This window comes from Bufo bufo, chromosome 3, assembly GCF_905171765.1.
Source record: "Bufo bufo chromosome 3, aBufBuf1.1, whole genome shotgun sequence".
Taxonomy (NCBI): Eukaryota; Metazoa; Chordata; class Amphibia; order Anura; family Bufonidae; genus Bufo; species Bufo bufo.
In genome coordinates, this window is record NC_053391.1 from 126,544,045 (window position 1) to 126,571,130 (window position 27,086).

The window sequence follows — 27,086 nt, forward strand, 5'->3', positions numbered from 1 at the left end:
CTCTGAGATGGGAGGTGGAGAGGCTACAGGTGGACAATGCGGGAAGGTTCATTTTTGTGGCAGCATACATTAACTGCATATTATATGTTATACTGGGAATTTATATTCTCCCCCCTCTTCCCTCCAAGTGATACACCAGGCGATATGTTTCGCAGCCTCATTCCCCACAGCACGAGTCATATGTATGGGGGACCTTAACATGACCCTACATCCCCTGCTGGATCGATTTCAGGGGCAGGGACAATCCCACGGAGTATCTCAGACAGAATCACCGCTGTCCAAATTGATGACGGAAGTGGGGTGGGAAGACCTGTGGCGCCTTAAGCACCCAGATGATAGGGTCTACTCGTGCCAGTCAGCAAGTCACCATTCCCTGTCCCGCATTGACTACGCCTTAGGAGAGTGAACTCACTGTGGAGCTACCAATCAGGTGGAGTATGGTGCCAGAGGGGTGTCAGACCATAACCCTATCCTGTTGTCCTTGCTAATGTCTGCCAGGGGGGTGGGCCGTTCCATGAGGGTGCACCCCTTCTGGCTAACATTGTTCCCGCCCTCAGATCGTATCCCAGTCCAATTATCTATGTTCCTGTCTGAACATGCCGCTTATACAGATAGGTCGATAGTATGGGAGACGTTGAAGGCCTATTTGAGGGGGTGCCTGAGATCGTCTATTTCGTTTATTAAACGGAATTCTGCTAAACAAGAAAAAGACCTGGCTGAGGAATGTGCTGGGAGGGAGAGGCTGTATGTTGCGGACCCAACGTCTCAGAATAGGGAGGAATGGCTACAAGTTGGGAGGCGTTCTCTTACGTTGTTACAGGAAAAGGCTCAGCGCAAAATGTTTTTCACTAAACAATCTTTTTTTGAACTGGGCAATCAGTCTAGTAAGTTGCTGGCGCATATCGTTCACCAGAACCAAGCGTCTCCTGCTATCCTGTGTATTAGAGATGGGGGGGGGGGGTACTATAGTAGTGGAGCCAGAGGCTATAGCTCAGCGCTTCCGGGAATTCTATCAAGATCTGTATGAGGCTCGTGTTGATTATACTGCAGAGACAGTTAATACTTACCTGCAGGAGCTAGATTACCCCAAGCTTTCACAGGACCTAGCTCAATCTTTGGAAGGTCCAATATTGGAAAGGGAAATAGTGGACGCCATCAAATCTTTAGCGAATGGAAAATCCCCTGGCCCGGATGGGCTACCATTAGAAATATACTCAAGATATGCTGATCAGTTAGTAAGTCCCTTATTGCAAATGTACCATGACTCCTTCTCAAAGGATGTCCTACCACCTTCACTGTATGAGGCTACTATTGTAATACTGCTCAAACCGGGCAAGGATCCGACTGAGTGTGGGTCATATAGACCCATATCACTATTGAATTTAGACTAAGATTTTGGCACAGAGGCTGAATGGGGTCATAGTAAATCTTATTCATCCCGATCAGTCTGGATTCTTGCCCGGTAGATCTACGTCAGATAATATACGCAGAGTGCAGGTTGTCACCCAGATTGGCCTTCAATGGAGGAAGCATTGGGCCCTTGCTTCTTTAGACACAGCTAAGGCATTTGATTCAGTAGAATGGCCCTACTTATTGGCGACTTTAGAATGTTTTGGGATAGGTCCAGCATTTATTAAATGGATTTCAGTGCTATATAAGCATCTCTCGGCTGGTATTCTGGTGAACGGTATGTGCTCCGCGAACTTTGACCTGGGCCGTGGGACCAGACAGGGATGCCCGCTGTCACCATTATTATTCGCCTTGGCGATTGAGCCTTTAGCTATTCGAATCAGATCTGATGCCCTATTCCAGGGGATATATATAGGAGATCAAGAGGACAGAGTGGGTCTATACGCGGACGACAGACTAAATCTGTTCTATTTCCACTGTATCCCTTATCCTCATCCTCTCTGAATACAGAGTTACCTATAGTATCTGAGTTTTAATATTTGGGAATTCATATTACCAAAGACGTAACATCTTTCCACACCCTCAACATACAGCCTCTCTTGAATCACAGTGCAGACAAATTCAGTATTTGGAGTGGGCTCCCCCTGTCTGTCCCGGGGGGAATTAACCTGATTATACTGATTATTTTGCCTAAGTGGTTATATGTTTTGGTGCATGCTCCCTGCATAGTGCCTAAAAAAATATTTCAACGCTTCAAGTCTCTTCTATCTCCATTTATATGGGGTAATAATAGACGTAAATTGTCCATTGATGTGCTGTGCAGACCTAGAGGTGAAGGAGGTATGTCCTTGCCTGATCTATATCTGTATTATCTGGCGGGGCAGCTGAGGCAGTTAAAGTCATGGATTTCCTCGGAAGGTGCTCTGACCAGAGCGGAAAAGCAGTTAGCGGTGTTCTTAGATATTCCATCATTATGGCCAGTCCTGGAACAACCAAAACTGTTTGGTCGACTGCTCCTACCTGTACACAAGCTAGCCGCCCAAGTCTGGGAAGCTGGCAAGAAACTGCATTCTCACACAGGACTGACACCTGGGGTACCTTTATGGGATAACCCTATGTTTCCTTCCCTTCGCACAGGAATAGATGGACGGTTCTGGAGGGATCATGGGATTGGTGTCCTGGGAGATTTATATACCAGCAATGTATTTAATTCCTTTGAGCAACTGAAGGAACGCCATGATCTCCCTAGAACGTCCTTTTTTAAATATCTTCAGGTATGACATGCAATGAGCACTCACTTTGGAAATACTATAATATCTATTTCTGATTACCCACTGATTGGTGTCATACACTCCCAAGGTCCCAAGGGATTCATCTCTGCTCTCTATACCCACCTGCTGAATACTAAAATGCATGGAACCCCCTTCTTGGTATTATCTAAATGGGAAACACTAATGCCAGGTATTACTAATGAGGAAATCAATGATATACTAGAATCCTCTGTATTGGTTTCCCCATCTATTAATAATAAATTTATACAGTTATGTATTGTTCACCAAAGTTATCTATCACCCGTGCGGCTACAAAGGATAGGCAAATTGACACACTCTAGATGTCACAGATGTGACGCGGAAGGGGCAAATTTCTGGCACCTTATATGGGAATGTCCATATATACAAAACTTCTGGTCTGATATCATAAGTTTCCTTAATACACTCGCGCATCCTTCTGTGGCACTGACTCCACAGGTATGTTTGTTTGGTATTCTGGATGAGGAAGTATATCCCCACCATTGTAGAATATTCTTAAGATTAACATTATTTCTCGCACGAAAGGCTATTGCGATTCGCTGGATGGGTGATAGACGACCTTCTATTAACCAATGGAAAGTACTTGTGAACAATGTGGTGTCCTATGAGAATATTGTATTTAAGAACCGAGGTTGTCCCCAGAAGTTCAATAAAGTGTGGGGATCTTGGTGTTCATCCATACATACGATGTATTCAGCTCCCAGATTTTCAGATAACCTTAATGCAGTGTTAGGGTAAAATGCTTGTGTACACACTGTAAACATGTGTCCTGCCCGTCACGATTGCTCTGTACATTCATTACAACTGTGAAGTGTAACTTATTGCAACTGATGTCAGTATGAATATGGTACTGTTCTTGTTTTATTTTGCATTTGAATGTCTCATTGACCTTCATGTATACCATGATCTGTACTTTTCTAATGATTCGTTCAATAAAACGAGTTTAAAAAAAGGTGTTCGGCCAGTGTAGTCTAGAATACCGCTGGTGGGATAATTTATACGAATGACTCCTCAGTTAGCTGATCCGCCGCTATGTAGGCGAGAATTGTCTGTCTATGGCCAACTTTAATTGAGTTCATCCAATGTGGAATGTGTCTGATAGGGAAATTGGGTTCATTGGGTACAAGTCCTGATGTGATTAATGATGGTCGTGCTGCAGAGTATTGGGCAGTAGGAAATCTATTTGATGGAACAGTTAGAATTGGCAAAGATTTTTTTTCAAAAACATTGCAATGACAGTATATTTTAACTTTTTGCTGCTATTGGTGCATGGTTACCGTAAGTTTCCTTTTTCTTTCTTTTCTTTTTAAGGTGGACTATCCGGGCACGAGTGACCAACAAAGGCCAGATACGTACATGGAGCAATTCCCGTGGCGAAGGGAAGTTATTTTCCATTGAGATGGTGGATGAGAGTGTAAGTAGGCCATACTCAAAGTATAACTGTTGAAGTGAATTTATTAATATAGTGCAGGGACAGGGATGTTTGCTCTTTCAACATGAACATGTAGCCTACGACTGGCCACTAAATTGATCTGGTCACTATGATTGCGCCACGTTAAATGTGACAAATGTCGTCAATGGGGAACTAGAGGTAGACCCAGGAAGCACTGGAACTTGGGGCGGGCGGGGGAAGATTTCAGGGAGTTGACTATATAATTTTTAACTTTAAATGCCAAGTCAAAATACATGGCTTAAAGTGAATAGATAAGATTTTTTTTTTTTTTGGAGCAGGATTTCTGAGTAAAAAGAGGGAATCCTAACAGGACTCCTAGGAGAGACTGTCCATTCTGTGCACACTGATACAGAGAATACTGTCAATCACTGCGTGGATGAAGTAATCAGGACGCCTAGGGTACATCTACACAGGGTGTAAAATGGCCACTGATCTGCAGCACAAACCACAACAAAACCGCATGAATTACTTGTGCCTTTGCTTCAAAACGGTCACTCTGTCCAATGCAAAGGGTGAAACCCGTGGTGATGTGCAGCATAAATTGGCATGCTGCGGGGTTGAAATCCGCACTGCAGGTCACTTTATGCTGCAGATTTTTTTAACAAACTGTGGTGGATACGTTTCTTTAAACCCTTTAAATCTCATCCACTTTTTCTTGTACTGTACAATGCTGCACAGTAAGCCAGGGCGTATCTGCCACGTGTGAATAATACCCTAAGGATGCACTGCATTTCCGTGCTGAATCTGCTTCAAAAGTTTCATGTGTCCATAGCAAGAATGAAATCCACGAAGAGTTGACATGCTGGCAGATTTCAAAATCCACAGCGCAGGTCAATTTCCACGCAAATAATTTCCATTCCATGTGCATGTACTTACCTGGTACGGTATTATGCTCCAGAATTTTAGCACAAAAATCAACGTGGAAAATCAGCGCAGAATCCATACTGCGTGCTGGTACTCTTACAATGGGGTCACATGTAGCCGATACGCCACAGTTTTCTTTTATCTTTTTTGCAGTAAATCCACTGCACTGTACAGTACCAGCAAAGTAAATGACATTTAAAGAAATCCACTTTGTAAACGGATCTGCAGTGTGAATTTGAAGTCTGCAGCGTGTCCGTTTATGAGGCTTGTCTCCATTGTGGATTTCCACCGTTGCGGGTGACGAGGAGAGGGTGAAATCCACAGCCGTTTCCACATCAAAAAGCCCTGTGGAGTTTATGCTGGCTGTGGAATCCCAGCAGACTTTTCTCTGACCTCCTTGGGGTACGTCCACTTGGGGTGGAACCTCTGCTGGAGTCCTGCTGTGTTTCTGCAGCAGCATTCACACTGAATCTATGGCAAAATCTGCATGTCTTACAAGCAGATTTTGGTGCCAGTTTCGCTGTGTGCATTGCAAAGGGTGAAATCCGAGATGGGTGAAACATAAATTGGCCAGTTGAGGATTTAAAATCCACACCGCAGGTCAATTTATGCTGCAGATTTTTTTCAAAGTGTGTGGATTAGATTTATTAAAGTCATCTACTTTGCTGCTGCGACTGTACAACTTGGTGGCTTTGCCACATGTGAATCCACTTCAGTATATCTGCAACGTGTGAACATAACCTAACTGGCTGCAGAGTCCTGTAGGATTTACTCCAATTTTTTAGGGCTATGACAAGGCCGCAGTGCTGCCATCTCTTCGAACTGCTGATTGTGGCTGTGTCGGGACCCTGCCGATCTGACAGTGATGACCTAAGTGTATGATGGCTGACTTCTGGCACTCAAACTGTGGTAAAACTACAACTCCCAAGATGTAAACTTGCTTGGCTCTTCTGAGAGCTCCGTAGAAATGAATGGAGCACGCTGGGAGTCGTAGTTTTACCACAGCTGGAGTGCCGGAGGTTAGCCATCACTAGCCTAGGTCAGTGACAGGCAAACTGCAGCTCTCCAGCTGTTGCAAAACTACAACTCCCACAATGCCCTTCTCTAGGCTGAAAGCTGTAGGCAGTCTTTGCATGCTGGAGAGCCGCAGTTTGCCTAGGTCATAGATATTTTACTCCCAAAGCCTGCTCCGAACCATATAAATCAGAGATCGCCATCTCCCAGGTACAGCAGTAAGAATTATCTGACACGTTCCCTTAAAATACTTGTATGACATCTTTATCAGATCAAAACAATGTTGTTTGAGATATAAAATTAGCATTGCAGTATTGGAAGACTTGGCGTAGAAACTGCTGATACCGTGGGATGCAGAGACAGACTGCCTGCTTTTGTGTTTGCCCTCCTAACCTCATTTGAGTTGTGCAGGGCTCGTCATACTTTCTATTCCTGGTCACTCGTAGAAAGACGCAATGACTAAAATGTTTTTATGTGCAGATGTTGTTTCTCTGATGCAAGAACAGAAATCTGTTATCAAATAATTAGCTCTCCTTGCCCTGGGTATAGAGGGGGTGGGTGAGTCATACTGGAGCCTGGGCAGAAGCTGCAAGTGGTGACATCTGTCATCAATTAGGTACAGGTAGCCCACACATGACGTGCGGTTTTTTAGTTATAATCGAGATGATTACTGGAAGTAACTAGACCGTTATTATTTCATACACGGCCTGTGAATATTTACAAGTAGGAATTGCCGAGATGACACGGTCATCATGACAGTAGGGAAATTGTATAGATGTGTGGTCACGTTAATTAGTTTCAAATGAATACAAATATACCTGGTAAGGCTACTTTCACACTTGCGTTTGGTGCAGATCCTTCATGGATCTGCACAGACGAATCCGTTCAGATAATACAACAGTCTGGATCCGTTTGTATTATCTTTAACATAGCCAAGACGGATCCGTCTTGAACACCATTGAAAGTCAATGGAGGACGGATCTGTTTTCTATTGTCAGAGAAAACTGATCGGTCCCCATTGACTTACATTGTGTGCCAGGACGGATCCGTTTGGCTCAGTTTCGTCAGACAGGCACCAAAGCGGAACGGAGGCAAACTGATGCATTCTGAGCAGATCCTTTTTCCATTCATAATGCATTAGGGCAAAACTGATCCGTTTTGGACCGCTTGTGAGAGCTCTGAACCGCAAACGGAAAGCCAAAACGCCAGTGTGAAAGTAGCCTAATAGATCACATTGCTTGTATCCACCCCGTTTCTGAGCTCTTAAAATGTACCTATTAGAAATGTTGTGCTTCCCTTTTTCCAGGGTGAGATCCGGGCTACTGCTTTCAATGATCAAGCTGACAAGTTTTTCTCTCTTATTGAAGTCAATAAGGTATGTTTGGGTTTGAGTAGGTTGTAACTGTGCAGTGTGCGGGTCTCAAATAACACTTATTTCTCCATCTGGATAGGTGTATTACTTCTCAAAAGGCACTTTGAAGATTGCTAACAAGCAGTATACCGCTGTAAAGAATGACTACGAAATGACGTTCAATAGCGAGACCTCTGTTATCCCTTGCGATGACTCTTCAGATGTCCCTACGGTGCAGTTTGAGTTTGTTCCCGTTTCTGAGCTTGAAAACAGGAATAAAGACACCCTATTAGGTTTGTTTCCTTTTGGTACCAGTCAGGTTGTCTGCAGTGTTGTAGGCCCTTTGTTATCCCTTGTATTGTCTTCCTTGCAGATATCATAGGAGTTTGCAAAAGTTTTGAAGATGTCACTAAGGTGACAATAAAATCAAACAACCGTGAAGTTTCAAAGAGAACGATCCACTTAATGGATACATCGGGCAAAGTGGTTTCCACAACTCTATGGGGTGAAGATGTAAGTGTTCGTTATAATAGCAAAAGCAGGTCCTGTATTTAGTTGTAGTGATCAGAAAAGAAAATCCCGTTGGAATTGTAAGGTCCTTTCTCATTGCACTGCCCATGGCAAGATTTGCCATCTTGTGCATCAGGTGGGGGCCACTGTATGTGTGTATAAAAATGTTTTTTCTGGGTGCCTCTAGGATTGCAGACTTCACTAGACATATCCCATCCCAACAGAGACCTAAAAGGCATTCATTTGGCCTCCTTTGGTTAAATGGGTCCCTCTGGATATGATTTGAGATGGGGCTCACGCACCGCAATATACAGGCATCGGCCATTTGCGCTCTTTATCACGGATGTGTGAATGGGTCTGCAAGATACGGAATGGAAGCACTATGGAGCGCTTCCGTGGGATTTTGGTCCGTGCCTCTGCACCGCAAAAATATAGAACTATTATAGGACTCTTTTAATTTTTCTTTTTTTGTGTGGTGTGGACTGAATGTTGTGGATCGCTGGGCCTGTTCAAGTGAATGGGTCCGCACACGACCAGTGCCCGTACATTGCGAACCGCCATTTGCCGTACGCGTTTGTGTGCATGAGCCTATCCAGTAAGTGTCTTGAGCTTTCCTAATGTATACAGCAACAGGACACTACAAACTATTCATAAAATTCATTGTGAACGCACCCTAATACATGAGATCCTAGTAAATTTGTAGACCACAAGGTGCTCGGCATCCATTCTGATATCTTGTATTGGTTTGAATAAAAGGAATTTGCTTGCTATTTGCTAATAAAGTCTTGACCAATGGCTTTTTGGTTTCTTGTCTTTTTAAAAACAGGCAGATAAATTTGATGGCTCCAGACAACCTATTGTGGCAATCAAAGGAGCGCGGCTTTCAGATTTTGGGGGGAGATCCCTGTCCGTTTTATCATCCAGCACAGTCATGATAAATCCAGATATTCCTGAAGCATTCAAGCTCAGAGGATGGTAGGACAAATTGTTATCTTGGTCATTTAAGTGAGAATAATGGACCACTGAACCAAGCAAATGTATAGAAAAAATGCAAAAGTGCTATTTCTATCAACCATAGGATTACAGAAGTATCTGTATAAGAATTTCCAACTTCTTCCTCCGATGTGTCCAGTGTATGCTATTGTAAGGGCATAGCGGCAATCATCACCCATTGGCTCTCCTAAAAAATATTTAAAAAATCCATACATATATTTTTATGGGATGCCTCTGGATAGAACAGCCTAGGAGACTATTCAGCCAAATGAAAGGGTCTACTGACCCAAAGGAGGCTAGAAGGACACACTTGTGGCCTCGATCAGGTCCAAAGCTGCACTAATAGGGAACTAGGATTGTGAGCCCCATTGGGGAAAGCGAGATGCTGATGTCTGTAAAGCGCTGCGGAATAAGTCAGCGCTATAGAAGTGTGTATGATAAATAAAAATATTGGCCTGTGGTTAGCTTTCTATACCCAGGAAACCTTCCCGGGCTATACATTAAACAGTGGGTAATGGATACAGATCATTTAGATTGAATTCTGCTATATAGATGGCACAAGCCAGAATGTAGGTGGTCCTTTTAATAAAACTAGTTGGTTTTTCTTAAACGTCCTTGTACTACTGGTTTCCTTTGACAACAATACCATGGTCAACCACTAGTGGGCACTCTAACAATACCGGATGGTTAAAGATTGTTTCCTGAAGCTTAACACATTTGCTACCGAAGTTATGTTTACAATGATTTCCCAAAGCGAACACGTCCTAACCTAGCTGTAGGTAAAACTGCAGACTTGCATTAAAGCATCTGAGAACTGAAGAGCATATTACAATTCACAGGAGTCCCCTGGCTGGGGTTTTGTTCTAGTCCTTGCAGTCTGGTTAGCATGCCTTTACATTATGTGGTACCTTGTAGAGTCTTGAGACTGACTTCTGAAATACGGCAGTAAAACATGGCTACATAAATAATGCCAAACAAGTGGGAAGAAATATATCAGATATTCTGGGTCTGTTGAAAATGTATTCTATGTCATTTTCAGAACTGTCTATGTATATAGAAGTCGTTTCTCCAATTTTAATTTATTTTCTGATTTGTAACTGATAACAAATGTAAAACAATAAAATTACAATGTGAACAGGAAAAAAGAGTATATAGTTCACATCTCGTCAAAAAAATAATCTATAAATCCATTGAACATGTGAGAAAAAGCAATAAATAGGGGGATAAAGTGATGATAAACGGGATAACTTAAGAAATAAGTGGTGACAAATTATGAAAAATATCAAAAATTAATAATTCTTCAGATTTGTAAGGCGACTTTTAAGTCTACATTTAAGCCAAACAGTCCTATTGAGAGAATTGCACACGATGGGTGAAATGTTTAATCACTGTTTATCTGGTATCATTTTTCTCATTGTAAAATTTCTCATTTATCTTTTCCTTGAATATGATTCTGCATCTCTCTTCTGATTGTCAGACAGGTCATTCGATGGTAAACTAATGTTAATACAAAGGTTTCTTTTTCCAAGGTTTGACTCGGAGGGTCAAGTACTTGAAGGATCCTCTATTTCGGAGTCTCGCGGAGGTATGGCAGGAGGAAACACAAACTGGAAGTCTTTGCTGGAAGTTAAGAATGATAACCTGGGTCACGGAGAAAAAGTAAGTAACCTAATGAATATCCTGTATAGCCACAGGCTACTGCAAATCTGTCGTGTGGCAAGTTTTTTCTCTCGGTTTGCTGTGGGTGGATGAAAAGTTATCTCCTTATACACTGGTGGATGCCAAGTCATTGTTGTACGTCAAGAGATCTTTCAGGAATATGCCATGACATCCAGCATCTACACGCCCTTTGGTGTTTAGTAGCCCCTGGAGTCATAACTAGTCCATGTTCATCCAAATAAAGGGGCACATTTATTAAGACTGGTGTTTTAGATGCCGGTTTTAATAATCCCTATACATGGTGGATCCCCCTGGAGTTATAAAGTGGCACCGGCCTCTCCATAACTTAGGCGCATCCAGCACCAGTTCTAAATGTAAGCCAGCTTCCTTGCTCTCTTACATTTAGACCATTTGCTATGCCTAAAACAGGTTTCAGTTGGGCCTGCCTTCCCCTTCCCCATTCACACCACGCCCACAAATTTAGACCTGGCGCGAGCAGGGCAAAGTCGCAGATAAGGCGCAACTAACTGTTGCACCACCATCTGCACTAATTTAGGCGTATTTCAGATTAGTAAATGACCCCCAAAGTGTCTTCCTCCATATGAAACATGAGACATACTGGAGCTCCATGCTATGACTGCAAGTTGGATTATATACAGAGCTGTGTTATGGCGATGCTTAGCTTTTGTGTCCTCTCCTGTATTGAATAGTTGGGAATGATTCCTAGTGGTTACTGGTTGTACTGAAAACATAAGACTTTGGGGGCAAACCGTACTATTACTATTTTATATACTTCCGGTTATGAAGGGGTCTTCTGATGAGGCTTATATGGCCTAGCGCAGGGACCAGCAGCTGCTGTGAAACTACAACTCCCAGCATGCACACTTGCCCGGCTGTACTTGTAACTCCCATAGCAGTGAAAGGAGCATTCTGGGAGTTGTAGTTTCAGAACAGCTGGAGTGCCAGAGATTGCTGATCCCTGGCCTAGCGGCTTACTTGGCTGTTGCTGTAAATACCATAGACTGTAATGGAGGAAGCCAGGCAAATGCACAACAAGTGTTTGCCTATTTCTACAGCTCAACAGGATCACAAGACTTTGATTCTCTCAAAAGGTGGAGACCCCAGAAATGGGACTGACATGTACTACATTTCTTAGCCGAATAGGTTTTAATGAACATAAAACCACTATTAATTAGATTGCTGGGGTAACATTTACCTTCATGTAGGAACCTCAAATGCAACCTTCCAGACTGAAAAGAATGGAAGCACAAATCCATTCAGTTTTTGCTTGCAGATACTGTTCAGCTTGAGAGAGTGGTGCAATTAGTTTCTGAGAAATGGTCTGCTCTGGTAGCTCATTTGAGTTAATGGAGCCTGGGAGCAGTGTCTGAAGTGTATACATGGCCGGCAAGCAAATACCAGGTTGCTGTGTTTTTCTTTTTTTTTTATTCTTATAGTGTGAATTGATTATATCTTCTGGTGAATGTGTAGGTATAAGGGCTTGTTCACACGGCCGTGCCGTTTTTTGCGGTCCGCAAATTGTGGATCTGCAAAAAAATGTATGCCGCCTGTGTGCCTTTCGCAGTTTGCGTAACTTAACAGGAGGCCCATTATAGAAATGCCTATTCTTGTCCGCAAAACGGACAAGAATAGGACAGGACTCATAATTTTTGCGGAGCAATGGATGCGGACAGCACACAGAGTGCTGTCCGCATCTTTTGCGGACCCATTGAAATGAATGGTTCAGTATACGGACCGTATGTGGAACGCAGAAAACCGCCCGTATACAGAACGCAAAATACGTTCGTGTGAACGAGCCCCAACTCAGAACTTCTTGAAGATAATCAGTGACTACGTCTTACAGTTTATGGTCTTCTCTTTTTGCAGGCTGATTATTTTACCAGTGTGGCAACAATTGTCTATCTCCGGAAAGAGAACTGCCTGTATCAGGCCTGCCCTTCTCCGGATTGTAATAAAAAGGTGATTGATGAACATAATGGACTTTTCCGCTGTGAGAAGTGCAACAAAGATTTTCCCAACTTTAAATACCGTCTCATTCTATCCGTGAGTATTGAACAGAAACTGCTAACATTTTGCTAGAGGCACATGGCTTAGAGGGAGTCTGTCAGCTCGATTATGGCCTGTTACCCGCAGAAGTGCCTGACTGGTTCTGCAGATAAAAAGTCCAGATCAGTAGGTATTTTCATACTGCTTTCCATTCCCTCGCTGTGTGCTGGCAGAGCTCCTCTGAAATGCATAGTCTGGTCTGCTGAGCTTACACTCAGGAGGTCCCATACATTATGTGAACAAATTGTTAAATATAAACGGATAGTTCTGGCATCCTTATAAAGAGAGTATAATAGATCAGAGAGGAGTTCTGGACCCTTCCCCCCCCCCCTCTCCAGTTGGCAGAGGTCCAGCATGGACACACTTTGGGAACTCCTGCAGAACCCTTCACATCCTGCTGCAGGTCGGCTGCTTTTCTTTGATCTGTCTTCTAGTGTGTAGATTATGAATATTATGTCAGCAAACGCTAAGTATGTACAGTGATGGATGTGAACATTAAAAAGACTAACTATAGTGTTTGATCAGCAGAACCATTCAGTTTTGAAATTATGCACAGTCACTTAGGACAGGACTTTGAAAATACTGGGTTACTGGACCTTAATAATTGATTCAAAGGTCAATCCTGTATTTATATTCGTACAACAGTGAAGGCAATGATCGGTAACCTTGACTATTCTAACATTCAGTCTGGTAATCTGAATTTTACTGATCTGGTCTGAGCTGAATGCCAATAACTATCCAGTAATTAAAGGGGGTGTCTCCTAAAAGACATTGGCATGCTGCTAGGCAGCTGATGATAGGGACTTCCTCTGGTCTCTAGAATAAGGGCTATCCATACAGCAGACCATGAAGAGAGAAGCTGATAGAGGCAGATTTGCCCTGCAAATGGCATGTGCCCTCACCTGATTGGTTATTAGTGGCATATTGTAGTGCTATCAACCAGTGATTTTGATAAAGCATCCCTTTTAAGGCCTCTTTCTCGCACACTAATGCTTAAATGCTTGTTTAAAAACAAAAAAAAAAGTTTTTCCCCTCTATAGAGAAGATGGGAAAACGCCCAAAAAAACAATACTTCAACATAGAGCGTGATCCACTCCTAATATAAAGCAGTTAAGCAGAGACTCAAATCATGATAATGCTGTGCGCTCCTGCAAGTCCCAAACAAAGGATCACGCTCGCACATAAGTGTGAGTACTTTTACATGTTAGGGTACTTTCACACTAGCGTTTTTGTTTTCCGGTGTTTCGTCACAGGAGCTCAATACCGGAAAAAAAAACTTATCAGTTTTATCCTTATTCATTCTGAATGGAGAGCAATCTGTTCAAGATGCATCAGTCCAGTCCCGCTTACGTTTTTTGGACGGAGAAAATACTGCAGCATGCTGCAGTTTTCTCTCTGGCCAAATAAACTGATCACTTGCCGGAATGCCAGATCCGGCATTAATTTGCATTGAAATTGTATAAGTGCCACATCCGGCATTAGGAGTTACGGCAAAAAAGATCCGGCTTTCAAATCTGTGCATGCGCAGACTTTTAAAAATGCGAAACAATTTAATACCGGATCTGTTTTTTCCGGATGACACCGGAGAGACTGATCCGATATTTCAATTCATTTGTCAGACGGATCCTCATCCGGATCAGTCTGACAAATGCCATCAGTTTCGTCAGGATTGCCGGATCCGGCAGGCAGCTCCGACGATGGAACTTCCTGCAGGAATCCTCTGCCGCAAGTGTGAAAGTAGCCTTAGTCGTGGCTGTTTTTGAGACTGACGGCACATTTGTAAATGGTCCGGTGTGCCGAAATGCGCTTGTTAATGATCCCTCGGCAGTGCTGCTAATGTGTGGCACGCTTGTGTACGCTCCATAACTGCTTTGAGACTTGCAGCTGAACAGACATTCCATCCTCATTCCAGTGCAAAGTAACTGCTGAACGCTCTTGTTTAAATACGGCTCACTCGCTCTGTCATTGATCCAAAATCCACGCTATAAAGCTCAAATCTCCTGCCAAGTTTCTCCTCTGAGAAGCCTTTGTACTTGTGTAAAGACCACAAAACTGAATCTGCACTGTATTAGTACAGATGTCCGTGTGTGTGTCAATTACCAAACGGCTTGTTCCAGAGGCATATACTAATTTCTAGGCGCTTTATTTTAACATTTTTATTTCTAAGCTAGAAGCGTTTGCCGACGCCATTGCTTTCATGCAGGGTCTTCTCAATCCTTGCTTGGAGTTCTCTGCTGATCGTACAGATAAATTAGCGTGAAGTGTTTGCACTCAGTGCTGTAGGCCTATATTTGGTGCTCTCTCAGGGGCCCTGCCCTGCACCTACTGCATTAGTGGCGTCTGCTTCAAAGGCTGAGCCTATTTCTACTCGTGCTGCGAGAGGAATTTGTCTGCTATAGAGTGCAAAGAATAATTCTAGCTCCTGCAAAAGGCTGCCAGTTCTCCACATGCAGCCTCACCACTTTCATACCAGTGCTCGTTGGCCCTGACCCCTGTAGGGAGAAGGAGGTTCTTTCTTCTCTCGGGCTCATTGTATTCATCAGCCCTCGGCAGCTGTGACGACTTGCAATCAAGCCGTTTAATGCCGGTCACAATCCCCACCGATGTAATGGCAGTAGGATGTTGTGGAACGTACAAATAACAGGCTGGTGATGAATTTGTGAATTGAACGCTCGTTATATTTCATTTCTATGCCTCGTGGGTCCTTTGCCCTGTGCTAGGGCCTCTGACGTGAGCACCCTGTTCTTATAACCTGCTGTGATAGACCGCAGACTTCAGATCTGCAGCTCTCATAATAGACATGATGTCAGGAGCTATATTTAAGTCGTTCTCATCCAGCTTCCCGCTTTCAATTGATACGATATAGCTTCCTCCTGAGTTAAGGTGTTCCGGTGTCTCCCCCCCCCCCCCCCCCCCCAGTCAATGGTGGTTCCGTCAAATGGCACTTTGCAAATCTGACTGTGGTCACCCACACCATGATTCTTGTAATGACATTGCATGAAATTTAAAGGGGTTATCCAGGATTGGATAATGATGACCTCTCCCCAGGATAGGTTATCATTATCACATCGGAGGGGGTCCGAATCCCGGCACCTCTGCCGATTAGCTGTTTCAGAGGGCCACTGCGCTTGACATCAGAGCTCTGGTGAGCACAGCCGGCTCCTGGCAGATTTCCGAGCAGCGTCGTACATTGTATAGTGGCTGTGCTTGGTATTGCAGCTCAGCCCCATTCACTTCATGGGGCTGAGCTGCAAGTAAGCCACGTGACCGTTGTATGGTGACGTCACGTGACCGAGGAAGAGGCTGCAGCACTTGGTCCCAGGTGTCAGACTGTCACTGATCTGATGTTGATTACCTGTATAATCCCCTCAATTATAATACAGGTGTTTGAAAATACGGTATGCATTTCACCATGACATGTGATTTTTTTTTTTTTTATATTTATTTTTTAGGCAAATATTGCAGATTTTGGAGAGAATCAGTGGATTACTTGTTTTCAGGAGTCAGCTGAAGCCATCCTTGGCCAGAATGCTGCTTATCTTGGAGAACTCAAAGACAAGGTATGATGCTTTGTTTTTTGACAGCAGAGTGTGCGAGGCTCCAGATAATAGCTAAAATGTGATGAAACATACAAAATATTAGTCTGGCAGCCACCACTAGAGGGGGGGCATGGGGGCTTACCACATACTATAACATGAATTGAACTCAATAAGGCTTTGTTGACACTTCTGTCAAATTATTTTTTTTTGTCTTTTTAACATCGTGGTAGCACAAACTAAAATCATTATAGACAGTAACATTGCCTGATGTGTCCACATTGGTAAAGGTGGGTGCGGCGCACATGCTCATTCTTGCTGCCTCGGCTATGCAGAGGTGTTGTGAGGCAGTGGAGTCTCATGTCAGAAATGCTTATCAATAGAAGGTCTGAGTTAAAGGGGCATTCCCATTGTGTAACATTAGCCCCCATGCACAGGATAGGGGATAACTATTAGATCGGTGTTTGGGTCCTACCACTCCTGTACCCCGTGGAGCCCCCTGAAATGAACAGAGTGGCAGGTCAGCATATGTAAGTGAGCCGTAAAGGTTTTTTCGGGGAGTCCGATATTGATCACCTACTGTCAGGATAGGTGATCAACAACAGATCTGTTTGCGCCCTCCTCCAGCAACCCTGCCGATCACCTGAAGAGGAGCACCCGGCCTCTTCCTAGGTCATTGACTGCCACATTAATTGGTCACGTAGCCTATGTGCAACTCCTTGGTGTAGGTCATCAGTATGGACTCCAGGAAAACCCCTTAGTTGCTAGGGTGGAGACAGAAAGTCCATTTAATAGAAACAGGAGGTGGCGCTGTTCTACCATTGCTGCAATATTAGAGGATTTTTATTTTATTTTTTATAAAGGGTCTGCATTAACAATCTTTATAATATAGAATATATAACACAGGCTGGATTGATGGCAAGGGCTACATGTGACATTTCATATAATGTATTTCAATGGTGTTGCAATACAACATACTGCAACGTGATAGTCGCTAAAAATTCCAACTTAGATAGTGTTTTTTTTGCGACACATGCCGCCATGTAGCCCTAGCCTTACTACAAACAGAATATTTATCGGGACAGCACCTTTAATTTGAAAATAAAGCAGAACCAACTCGTTTTCTTTTCTGATACTGTAAGGCCTTGTTCACATCTCTGTTAGGAGATCCAGCAGGCTGCCTGATCTCACAGGATCCCAAGTTGCCAGATCACCATTGACTGCAGTGAGGTCCAGCTATGATCCGGCTGCCTACCAGCATAAATGCTGGATTTTGGCTGAACAAAAACCATTGCCTGCAACTTTTTTTTATTTTTTGTTTTGGCCTACAGCCGGCATTTGTGCTGGATCTCCTAAACAAAGATGTGACTGTAACCTAACTGGGTGCATTGCCCTTTAAACCAGCATGGCTGAGCTACTGTGGAGCAGCTAATTGTTCACTTACCTTTCTCTTTTTCAATGCCAGTTACTGACATGCTGCCTGGGTTCTTGCAAGCTTTTAGTGCGATCTGTATGTTGGTTACTGGCTGACTGCGCTAGGTATCAGCCATGTTGTGGGGTGAGTCAGAAGCAATGTCATCTCGTTGTCTTTTATGCCGTTGTAAGTCCCACTTGAACAGTCTGTTGGTCATCTCAAGGGTTTTGTGTTTATATCTGAATGCAAACAGATTCCCTCTTCTCTCCAGAGGGTAAAAGTGCTCTCTGCTGCTTTTCATTTAAAAGTAGTCTGTGGGTGTCCACACTTGGAGTGAAGCACGTTCTTTGTTGAGCGAATTCCCTCAGGGAAGAGAGAAAAGGATGTGTTTTTTTTCCCCCCCTGATAACTGCTGAGCTATTTTAACAAGTTTAAAGGTGCAATTAATTCGTGGACACAGGGCGCCTCACTGCTCATCCGTGTTCCCTCTGAACGTGCCATCTTCTTCTCCTTGCAGAATGAACAAGCTTTTGAGGAGGTATTTCAAAATGCCAACTTCCGATCTTACACCTTTAGAATTCGAGTCAAATTGGAGATGTACAATGTAAGTATACAGTTTTATGTTCTCCACATTATCATAACTTTCAGTAATTTAAAGGGACACTGTCACCTGGATTTCACTTACTGAGCTTTTAACATCACCACACCACCCAAGGGGCTGTCCCTCCGGCTGTTGGGGCCCAGCCGCGCCCATTATCTTAGAGCCCAGCACCGCCCCAATGCTAATTTATTCACTGCTCATCGCCAATGTAATATGTTTGTTGCGCCCGAGGGTCGAGCAAAGCTGGCACATGCGCACCTCGTCCTCTGGGGCCGATGCCAGGACACCACGCGGGCGCTGACGTGAGTATCCACGGCGCATGCGCGAGATTTCGGGTGCAACAAACATTACGTCGGCGATAAGCAGTGAATAAATTAGCAGTGGGGCGGTGCTAGGCTCCAAGATAATGGGCGCGGCCGGGCCCCAACGGCCGAAGGGACAGCCCCTTGGGCTCCTTATTGAGGTAATTGGCATATTAATACAAGCGATTTTTATATTGAAATTACGAGACACAGGGCAGTAATACTAGTATATTTTAATGTAAATCGTGGAGACTGATGTTAATAACTCAGTAAGTGAAATCCAGGTGACAGTGTCCCTTTAACATTCAGAAAGTACATGCGATTCATGTTAGTTGAAGTGATTGTATGGCATAGCTTGCTGTATGGGGATTGAAAAATCAGTGTAGTACTTCTTGCCAACAGCAGAGGGAGCTTAGCTGCAGTACAGACATCTGTCATTGATATTTGGAAATTATTTTGGTCCGTCTCCAGTCCTGAGGCAGAGGAGTATAGTTAAATTTTCTGTTCATGAGAATGCGATGCATCCATTCACTAGCTGTGGTTAATGGACGGACTGCATTGTCATGGATTAAGTTCTCATCTGTGCCATCAATTGTGCCAGGCTGTTCATGCAGAAACCAGCCTGCCAGAGTTCTCCGGTTCTGGCGCTGCTGGATGCAGCCGGAATGCCCGCCGGCCCTATTGCTTATAATTAGGACCAGACAGAGATCCTGGTGCATTCTGTAAAAAATGCTGTGCTGCATGCTGTGGTTTGTCTCTGGCCGATTGTTACCATTTTTGCTGGATCTCCGTACCGCAGATGTGAAAGCAGCCTTAGTTGTAAAGTTGCTTTAACAAGTTAAAGGGGTTTTCCTGGACTTAAAGGGGTTGTCCGAGTTTTGAAAAAAAAACATTATAGCACTGAAAATCTGATGGGCAGCAATATATAAATGAGCTTAGCAAGTTTTAGGTAAAAAAAAAATTATATATCCTCATTTCCCTGGTTCTCTTCTGGCCCTTTGTTTACATGCAATAAAAACAACCTCTGCCCATCCCCCTGCTCTAAGGGAGTGGCTACAAGAGCTGCCCTGAGTGACATGTCTGCCTGCTGGGAGACTCTGCAGCATGTTGTATGTGTAGGACTACAAGTCCCAGCTGTACAATGACACTGCAAAGGGAATGAATACAAGAGCTGCCCTGGTTGCTGGGAGAATCAAAAGCAACTTGTAAGTGTAGAACTACAAGTCCCAGCTGTATAATGACACTGCTAATCCACACAGGATCTTCCCCCTACCTTCTTGTGCAATGCTCTCTCTAGTCTGTCAGCTGCAGTTCCCAGCATTGTCTCCTCACTGCCTGCAGAGCTACCCAGTCTGTGCAGCTGAAGGGGTTAAGAATCCTAGGAGAGAGCAGACTGTAGTAAAGGGGGGCGTGGCCAGCACAGTGATGTATTATCAGAGCAGGGAGAGAAGCTGACATCACAGGTCATATGACCCTCAGTGAAATCTGAGAAACCAGGGACTGCAGATAAAGGGAGTTAATAGGAAAGCTGTTACATTTGCCTAGTTAGGAACATAGAACAAAAAAATAACTCTGACAACCCTTTTAACTGTTAATGCTGTATGCTAAGAATAGGTCATCGATATCAGATCAGTGCTGGCCTTGCAGATCAGCTTTGTACGCAAGCTGCCCTGCATGAACCAGGCACCAGAACTACACTGCTCCATACACTCTGTGCTGGCCTGGTTACTGCTGTGCTTGATTTAAAGGGGTTATCCCATCATAATGATCACTGTTAAATCAGTTAATGATTTGACAGTGATCATTTTTCTAAATATACTTGATTAACAAATTCCCACCGTTTAGGATAAAATTCATCCCCACTTACCTTATTGTTGTGACTGTCTGCCCTGGTTACGGCCACCGCTCTTCTCCAGAATCCCGATTGCTGCGCTTGCGCAGAAGACTCCTCCTTTTCTCCCGGCCGGGCCGTTCGGTGTCCTGAACGTGCACGCTGCCGCGCATGCGCGACGGTGACTTCTTCCCGGCCAGAATAGTACAGAGCTGCGAACGCGCACGCTGGCTCTGTACTATACTGGCCAGAAATAATTGATTGATCCAAACCATATAAACAATTTCTATCAAAATGTAAAGATCGCTGTGTTCCCGTGTATTAAAATGGTTAAGCCTTCCAGATGAATTCACGTTCCTGGTACATGTGTGGGCTGAGTGTAACGTTCCAGCTTGTTGCAAGTTACAAACGTGTGTCAATTTTACCCAGTTGTTTTTATCTCTGCGGCTTCCAAGATTTATTTTAATTGCTTTAATCAGAAGTGCCACCTACTCTTAGTTTTACATAGAAGACCGTTTAGACGGCATTGTATGAACTTCCACTCTTGGCATGTCTACATAGCAATGACTACATTTTGGATTCGTGCATCAGTTCTTGAATATAATCTGCTCCGACTTAAGTTTATATTCTTAATGGTCTTTGATTATGTTGTACATAGTAAAGTCCGGCATGGTTGTGACGGGACCTACATTTTACACCAGAACATCCCATAGTTCACTTGAACCAAACTGTTGTATTCCAGAGTCCAGACCCTAAAATGTGTTCGTATTTTTGCTGTTTGATTTGCCCCCGTGGGAAAGGCATTTATTAATGCAGTGAGACTGCTGCCGCACTACATTTTTTTTGGTTTGGTGTTTTCCAAAGTTTTTCATTTTTATTTTTTTATTTTTTTTAGCGTATGCTCTTAAAGGGAGTCTTATCAGCTACTTTGAGCGCCGGTCACTGCCGGGCCCGCGCATGCCCACTGTTAACATCAGTGTCTCTGCCCATAGTGGGCAGTGCAGTGCGCTTGCTCGGGCCCAGTGGTAACCAGCACTCGCGTGAGAGCTAAACTAGGGGAGGGCAGGCCAGAGGAATCCAAGAGTAGCGGTTATCTGGGCACATCAGAGAGGGGCCTCGGCACATAGTGTTATAAAGTGTTTTCTACCTTTTTGTGGTCAAGTGGAAGAGACCATACAGGGCAACTGTGCGAAATAGTGATATGAATGGTCTAAAACGCTCAAAGTAGCCTACTGATTCCCTTTAAAGGGTGGACTATAAGGTATTTGTTTTGAAGGGGATTGTTTAATGAAGCCCCATATTTCCAATTAGAGCAGATAGACTTCATGGAGGGGCTCCGAGTGGGAAGACCACCTCTATGAGAACAGAGTGCCCCTCCTCTCAAAAGCAGCTGCATGGGGAGTCTGGATCCTCTGGTGGGACAAGATTTTTAAATGCTGTACACCATGATTGTATTAGTAGGATTTCAACCACCACCGCACAGAAATGAAGCAGTAGACATGGGTAAGGTTGGCAGTAGGATACCCATGCATAGGTCGGGGAGATGGGTATATTAGCCAGCAGGGCTATGTGAGCTAGGTGCCTAGTATATAAAAATGTATTATACATGGATTATGCCATTGACCCATCATAGTCGACCTTAGCTTACTATGACAAGCACCACTTACTGAGAAAGCAATGGCTGTACATGTACTGTGAATACAGCACTAGACCGATTAACTGCGAAAAGATGGTCTGGTGTTCAAAATGTCACATTTTACAGTTAGTCAAGGTTTTTCTGGTCTTTGGAATCCTTGAGCCTTGCTTTCAATTAGCCTGTGGCCCATTATTTTAGGTTTCTGTGAACTAATTTATGTTCTTCATTGGGATGCATTACAAAACGAAGCATGTGACTCACAAAAAACTGTAATATAATAAAAGGGGGCAGAGAGATGCATCAATTATACCTAGTCAAACTGTGCTTGTGCGACATCTAGGTGCCGGCACAAAAGGCCTTCTTTTCTAACATGCCTACTAGTTACGTAGCTCCCACTGCTCTTTTGTTAAGTCTTTGGAAAACAAAGTGGTTCCCAACTGCACATTACATGTGAATAATCTAGGCTTTAACCTGTTTTTGTGTGATGTATAATTTTTGTAGCTCCAAATTCATTTGCCTCTTTGTGCGGCTGATTATTGAATATTTGCAGTGTGAATAAAACATTACCAGAGCAATCTGGCAACCCGAAGAGCAGGCGAAATAGAATTCTCTCCTATTAACATTTGACCTATTTAAAGATTTAAATTTAGGTTGCCGCTGATCTCTAGGATGATGCCTTTTGGCTGCACCTCCTGCGGCCCATCTTAACACCAGCCAGCATTTCATTTCTCGTTATGGTCCTAGTTTCGCCTTATTCGACAGCACAGCTGTTCTCCTCCTCCTAACCGTGTGAGAGTCGTGGTGCTTCATTCCAAGTTCTGCACCATTAGGACACTGCTGTTACTGGAGAAAACGTACCCAAGTGGAAATCTGTGTCGGACCATATACTTTTAGGTCACCATTGTCGTAAAAGCTCTCTTAAATGTCAGCCGTTCTATGGTAGAATTTGCATGCTCCTGAGCAGATGAGATTATGCAGATTTCAAGAGTTTACCTTTTTTCTTAAAAATCTTTTAAAGGGGCTGTACAAAATATGTGCCACACCTGTCGATAGGTTGTGTCTCGTATTGTAGCTGAGCTCAATTAAAGTCAATCGGGTTGAGCTATAGTATCGCACACAATCTGGGCATGTGTGGTGCTATTTTTGCAAGAGTGTTGCCATCTGTTTGTAACCCTGGGCCATCCCCTTTAGAGTACCGCCACATGTAGCAGGTCTGCTGTAGGTTTTCTGCAGCAGATTTGACAGAAAATCACCATAGGACAGGATTTTGCAGTGAGTCTTGCTCTGCTTTTAACCTTTTGCATTGCAAGCCCATGGCATAAATTGACATGCTGTGGCTTGAAAACCTGCATGTGGCAAGTCAGTTTACACTGCGGTTTTCTTTACAGCATGTGAATGAGATTTCTGAAATATCCACTTTGCTTGTGCTGGAAATTCCACTATGGAGAATTGGCAGCATTTTTGCCACGTGTGGCTGTACCCTTAAATGGGTTGGCCAGTTTGTTAAAATTTTAATGCACCCCGTTTCTAATCTATGTATTATGTGGCATACATCTGTTAGTCACACTGTAACACCGTGCTTGAGAAGGCCACCGGGTCTGCATCTCCATGCTGTGTAACCTCACTACTTACCCCCCAACCTGTCCATGGGGTGCAGTATGGTGCCGGAGACATGATTTTTCCTATGTCAGTTCTTAATTCTACCCCTGGATGGATCCTGTTGTGCCCCTGTGCTGGGCAGTAGATGAACTGTTCCACTCAAGCACAGATGACCATCCTCCCAGAGACAGCACGGACAGCGGTGATGTGGGTGAATCACGTCACTGCCCTATGGACACGGCAGGAGATGGGTCATGATGGTTATAGACCATCTGTTTGTAACCCTGTTGGTAACCCAGACTGGGGGCCTTCTCATGAGTGGTAGGGGTAAGTTGTTGTGTGACATACAGAGCTATGTCACTCAATAAATAGATTAGGACCTGTTTGTAATGCTTTTCACTAACTGACCAACCCCTTTAAAGTAACGCTCCATTTTATTGCCACGTATCAGTGAATATTATGTTTGCTTAAATAGCAACACAGGTTCTCCGAAATATCTGCCTAGCATCTGAATCTGTAAACTGTGGTAGCGCTCAAGCCTGCATTATTAGGGTCAGTTCTCATTACTTTTTTTTTTTTTTTTTTTTTTTGCGTATTTTGACACATTACGCGTGTAAACTGCCTCTAAGGCTACTTTCACATCTGTGCTTTCCGTTTCTGTCATAGGATCTCAATAGCGGGGGGAAACGCCTCAGTTTTGTCCCCATTTATTGTCAATGGGGACAAAACCAAACGGAATGCACCAGAATGCATTCGGTTTATTTGCGTCCCCCATTGCAGACAGAATAAAGCTGCAAGCAGCGTTTTTCTGTCCGCCATGTGGTCCGTAGTACGACGCATCCGTCATGACACACAATGTAAAATCCGTTTTCTCAGACACAAAAGAAAGCTGACCCGTCTTGGCTATTTTAGAGATAATACAACCGGATCCGTTCAGAATGGAAGTGTTTTTGCTGATCCATGACAGATCCAGCAAAAACGCTGCTGTGAAAGTAGCCTTATTCATTTCAGCAGTTTGCTTTTTTTACACGTGAAAAAAAAAAAAAAAAAGTAGCATGTGCGATCTTGGGTCAGAATCGGTGCTTATTTTCCCAATGGGAAGCAGAAAAATACACATCAAAAAATGTGCCTAATTTCGAGGCAGAAAAATCTACTTGGATTCAGCGCTGATTTTTTTACACACGTATTGTAGAAATCAGCTGTGTGAACTGACCCTTCCATTTAAAGGGAACCTGTCAGCGGCAAAACCCATCCCAAACCGCCAGCAGTACCTTCAAGTAGCCGGCAGCGAGTTTCGAAATATGATTTTCTTACTGCTTTCTGATGAGGCAGAAGTATGAAAAACGTTATTTTAGCCTCCGTCCGTGCTATTTTCCAGTCAGGCTTGGTCAAGGGGGCAGCAGCCTCCTTGCTTCGAGTCAAGGTAACCGCGCCTCCTTCCCTGCCCCTTTGCTGTAACTGACAGCGTTTATGCACAAGAGTTCAGCTGCCTTTGCCGAACAGCCGGCTGTCAGTTACAGGGAAGGGGGGCGCGGTTACCTTGACTTGAAGCAAGGAGGTCGCTGCCCCCTTGACTTCAAGCCAGACTGGAAAATAGCACGGACGGAGGCTAAAATAAAGTTTTTCATACTTCTGCCTCATCAGAAAGCAGTAAGAAAATCATAATTCGAAACTCGCTGCCGGCTACTTGAAGGTACTGCTGGTGGTTTGGAATGGGTTTTGCCGCTGACATGTTCCCTTTAATGTCCAGCCTGCAACAGAAAGGTGAATGCAAGCACATGATCATTTTCCAGTGTTTCGGACACTGTATTGGGTTCCTTTTATTTGGACTCGCTAGTCAAACATTTGTGGCATTAAAGGGGTTGTCCTGATTTAAAATCTTGTCTGGAGAAATGCAGCTGCACACTGGACATTCATGTTGCTAAGAAAAGCTTGTGCACGAGTCCCATTAATTAGAATAGGACCTGTGCATGGTACTTGTTCGGTGTTGGGCTGTTGCCTCTGCGCTCAGTGTTAGATTGGCTGACATAGTATGCCTGGGACCAACCGCTTTAGTAGTTATCATATTTTTACTATCTCGGGCTGAAAATATTTCAGTACGCTGTTGCTCCTGAGCTAACGTTTGTGTCTTTATTTCTTCATAAGGATGAATCCCGCATTAAAGCAACAGCCATGGATGTGAAACCAGTGGATTACAAAGAATACTCTAGACGTCTTATCATGAATATCCGGAAACTGGCCTCTCAAGGAGCCTAATTTTGTGCAGTGTTTCCAAAAAGACCTATTCTGCCAGAAAAATCACAAATGCATATTTTCTGTAGCCACAATGGTTAGCTCTATCCCTCTTGTCCTGTGCATCAGCTCTAGGTGGCACTTGGGTTGCAGATCACATGTCTAAGCGCTATACTACTGCAGATGCGTTACAGGGGCACTTCCAGTGTGACATTTGTACATTAGCCTGCAACTATTGTAAATATGTTTATCTAATTATAACTCTCATACTTGCCTTCTTGAGTCGTCTCTTATGCTAATTTACTAGAAAGCCTAATTACATTTTACCAGGACTTAATTAGCATCCATGGAAGTAATTGGTTGCTGCTGAGCCGTTTCGATGCCCACCCACATCCCCATTTAACACCCTTAAAGGTTCCCTAATCTCTGTGCTGATCTGGGGCTCCTATTCCTCTTGTGAAGACCAGGGGCTTATTGCCTTCTCAGCGTGCCTCTGCTTGCAGTGGGGAGATGTGCCATACAGTTTGCAAATGCTTGGAATGACAATATGGAGGAATTATTAATCAAAGACCTATCTTTTCTATCTGAAGACTTTCCTTCGGGGTTTAATAGACTGAGTCAGATGGTCCTGATATTAATCAAAATTGTCTCTTCTGAGAAGCTCTGATAAGCATTGACTCTCTGGCCCCTGGGGAAATCTGGCCAACTACAAAGCTTTGCTTTATTTTTCATTTAAATTAATATTGTGCTTTCTTACTCTTCTCTTTTTTGACAGTGTGTAATTGCAGAAGTTTGCGGTCTGTACATTTACAGCATTTCCCAATGTTTTGAGCTGCTTTGTGTGTTTTTATTTGTCTTTCTTTTTTTGTAATGGAATTAATCAGCTCACTAAGGCAGTGGAAAATATTCCTTTTTATTTTGAGAACTGAATAAAAAGTTTAGTTTTTTTTTGGATGTGTGTTTGCTTTTTATAAACCAATTTCATCAGGAAAGCAATCAATTTGCCAGCACCTTTTAAGTGAAGCAGGCAAATCTGACTTTTCCCAGGCTTATTACCATTCACTACTGTAAGATAGGATTCTCAGCCTCCACTGTTTTTAAGGAGCTGAGGCAGCACCTTTTTATGCTTTTATTGACACGTGCGCAGCCCTCTGAAACCAAGCAGGATTTAAAATTTGCCTAGAAATCTGTAATTCTGCTAGTAGGATGCTTCAATAGCTGTTAGCAGACTGTGTGAGGGCTTCATTATATTCACTGCATGTCTCCAGCAACCGCAAACCTACTTGGCCTTCCAGTCGGAAGTG

General features: G+C 43.6%; 1 protein-coding gene across 1 annotated transcript in view; it reads left to right on the forward strand.

The window, feature by feature from the left end:
* Positions 1-26,729, forward strand: part of RPA1 (replication protein A1) — an 86,607-nt gene extending 59,878 nt beyond the window's left edge. Inside the window, exons 8-17 of the mRNA XM_040423561.1 lie at positions 4,032-4,134; positions 7,358-7,426; positions 7,503-7,695; positions 7,776-7,915; positions 8,739-8,887; positions 10,435-10,564; positions 12,452-12,628; positions 16,084-16,191; positions 18,099-18,185; positions 25,696-26,729. Coding sequence (XP_040279495.1) covers positions 4,032-4,134; positions 7,358-7,426; positions 7,503-7,695; positions 7,776-7,915; positions 8,739-8,887; positions 10,435-10,564; positions 12,452-12,628; positions 16,084-16,191; positions 18,099-18,185; positions 25,696-25,806 — 1,267 coding nt within the window. The 3' untranslated portion in view covers positions 25,807-26,729. The remainder of the gene's footprint in view (positions 1-4,031; positions 4,135-7,357; positions 7,427-7,502; positions 7,696-7,775; positions 7,916-8,738; positions 8,888-10,434; positions 10,565-12,451; positions 12,629-16,083; positions 16,192-18,098; positions 18,186-25,695) is intronic.
* The last annotated feature ends 357 nt before the right edge of the window (positions 26,730-27,086 follow it).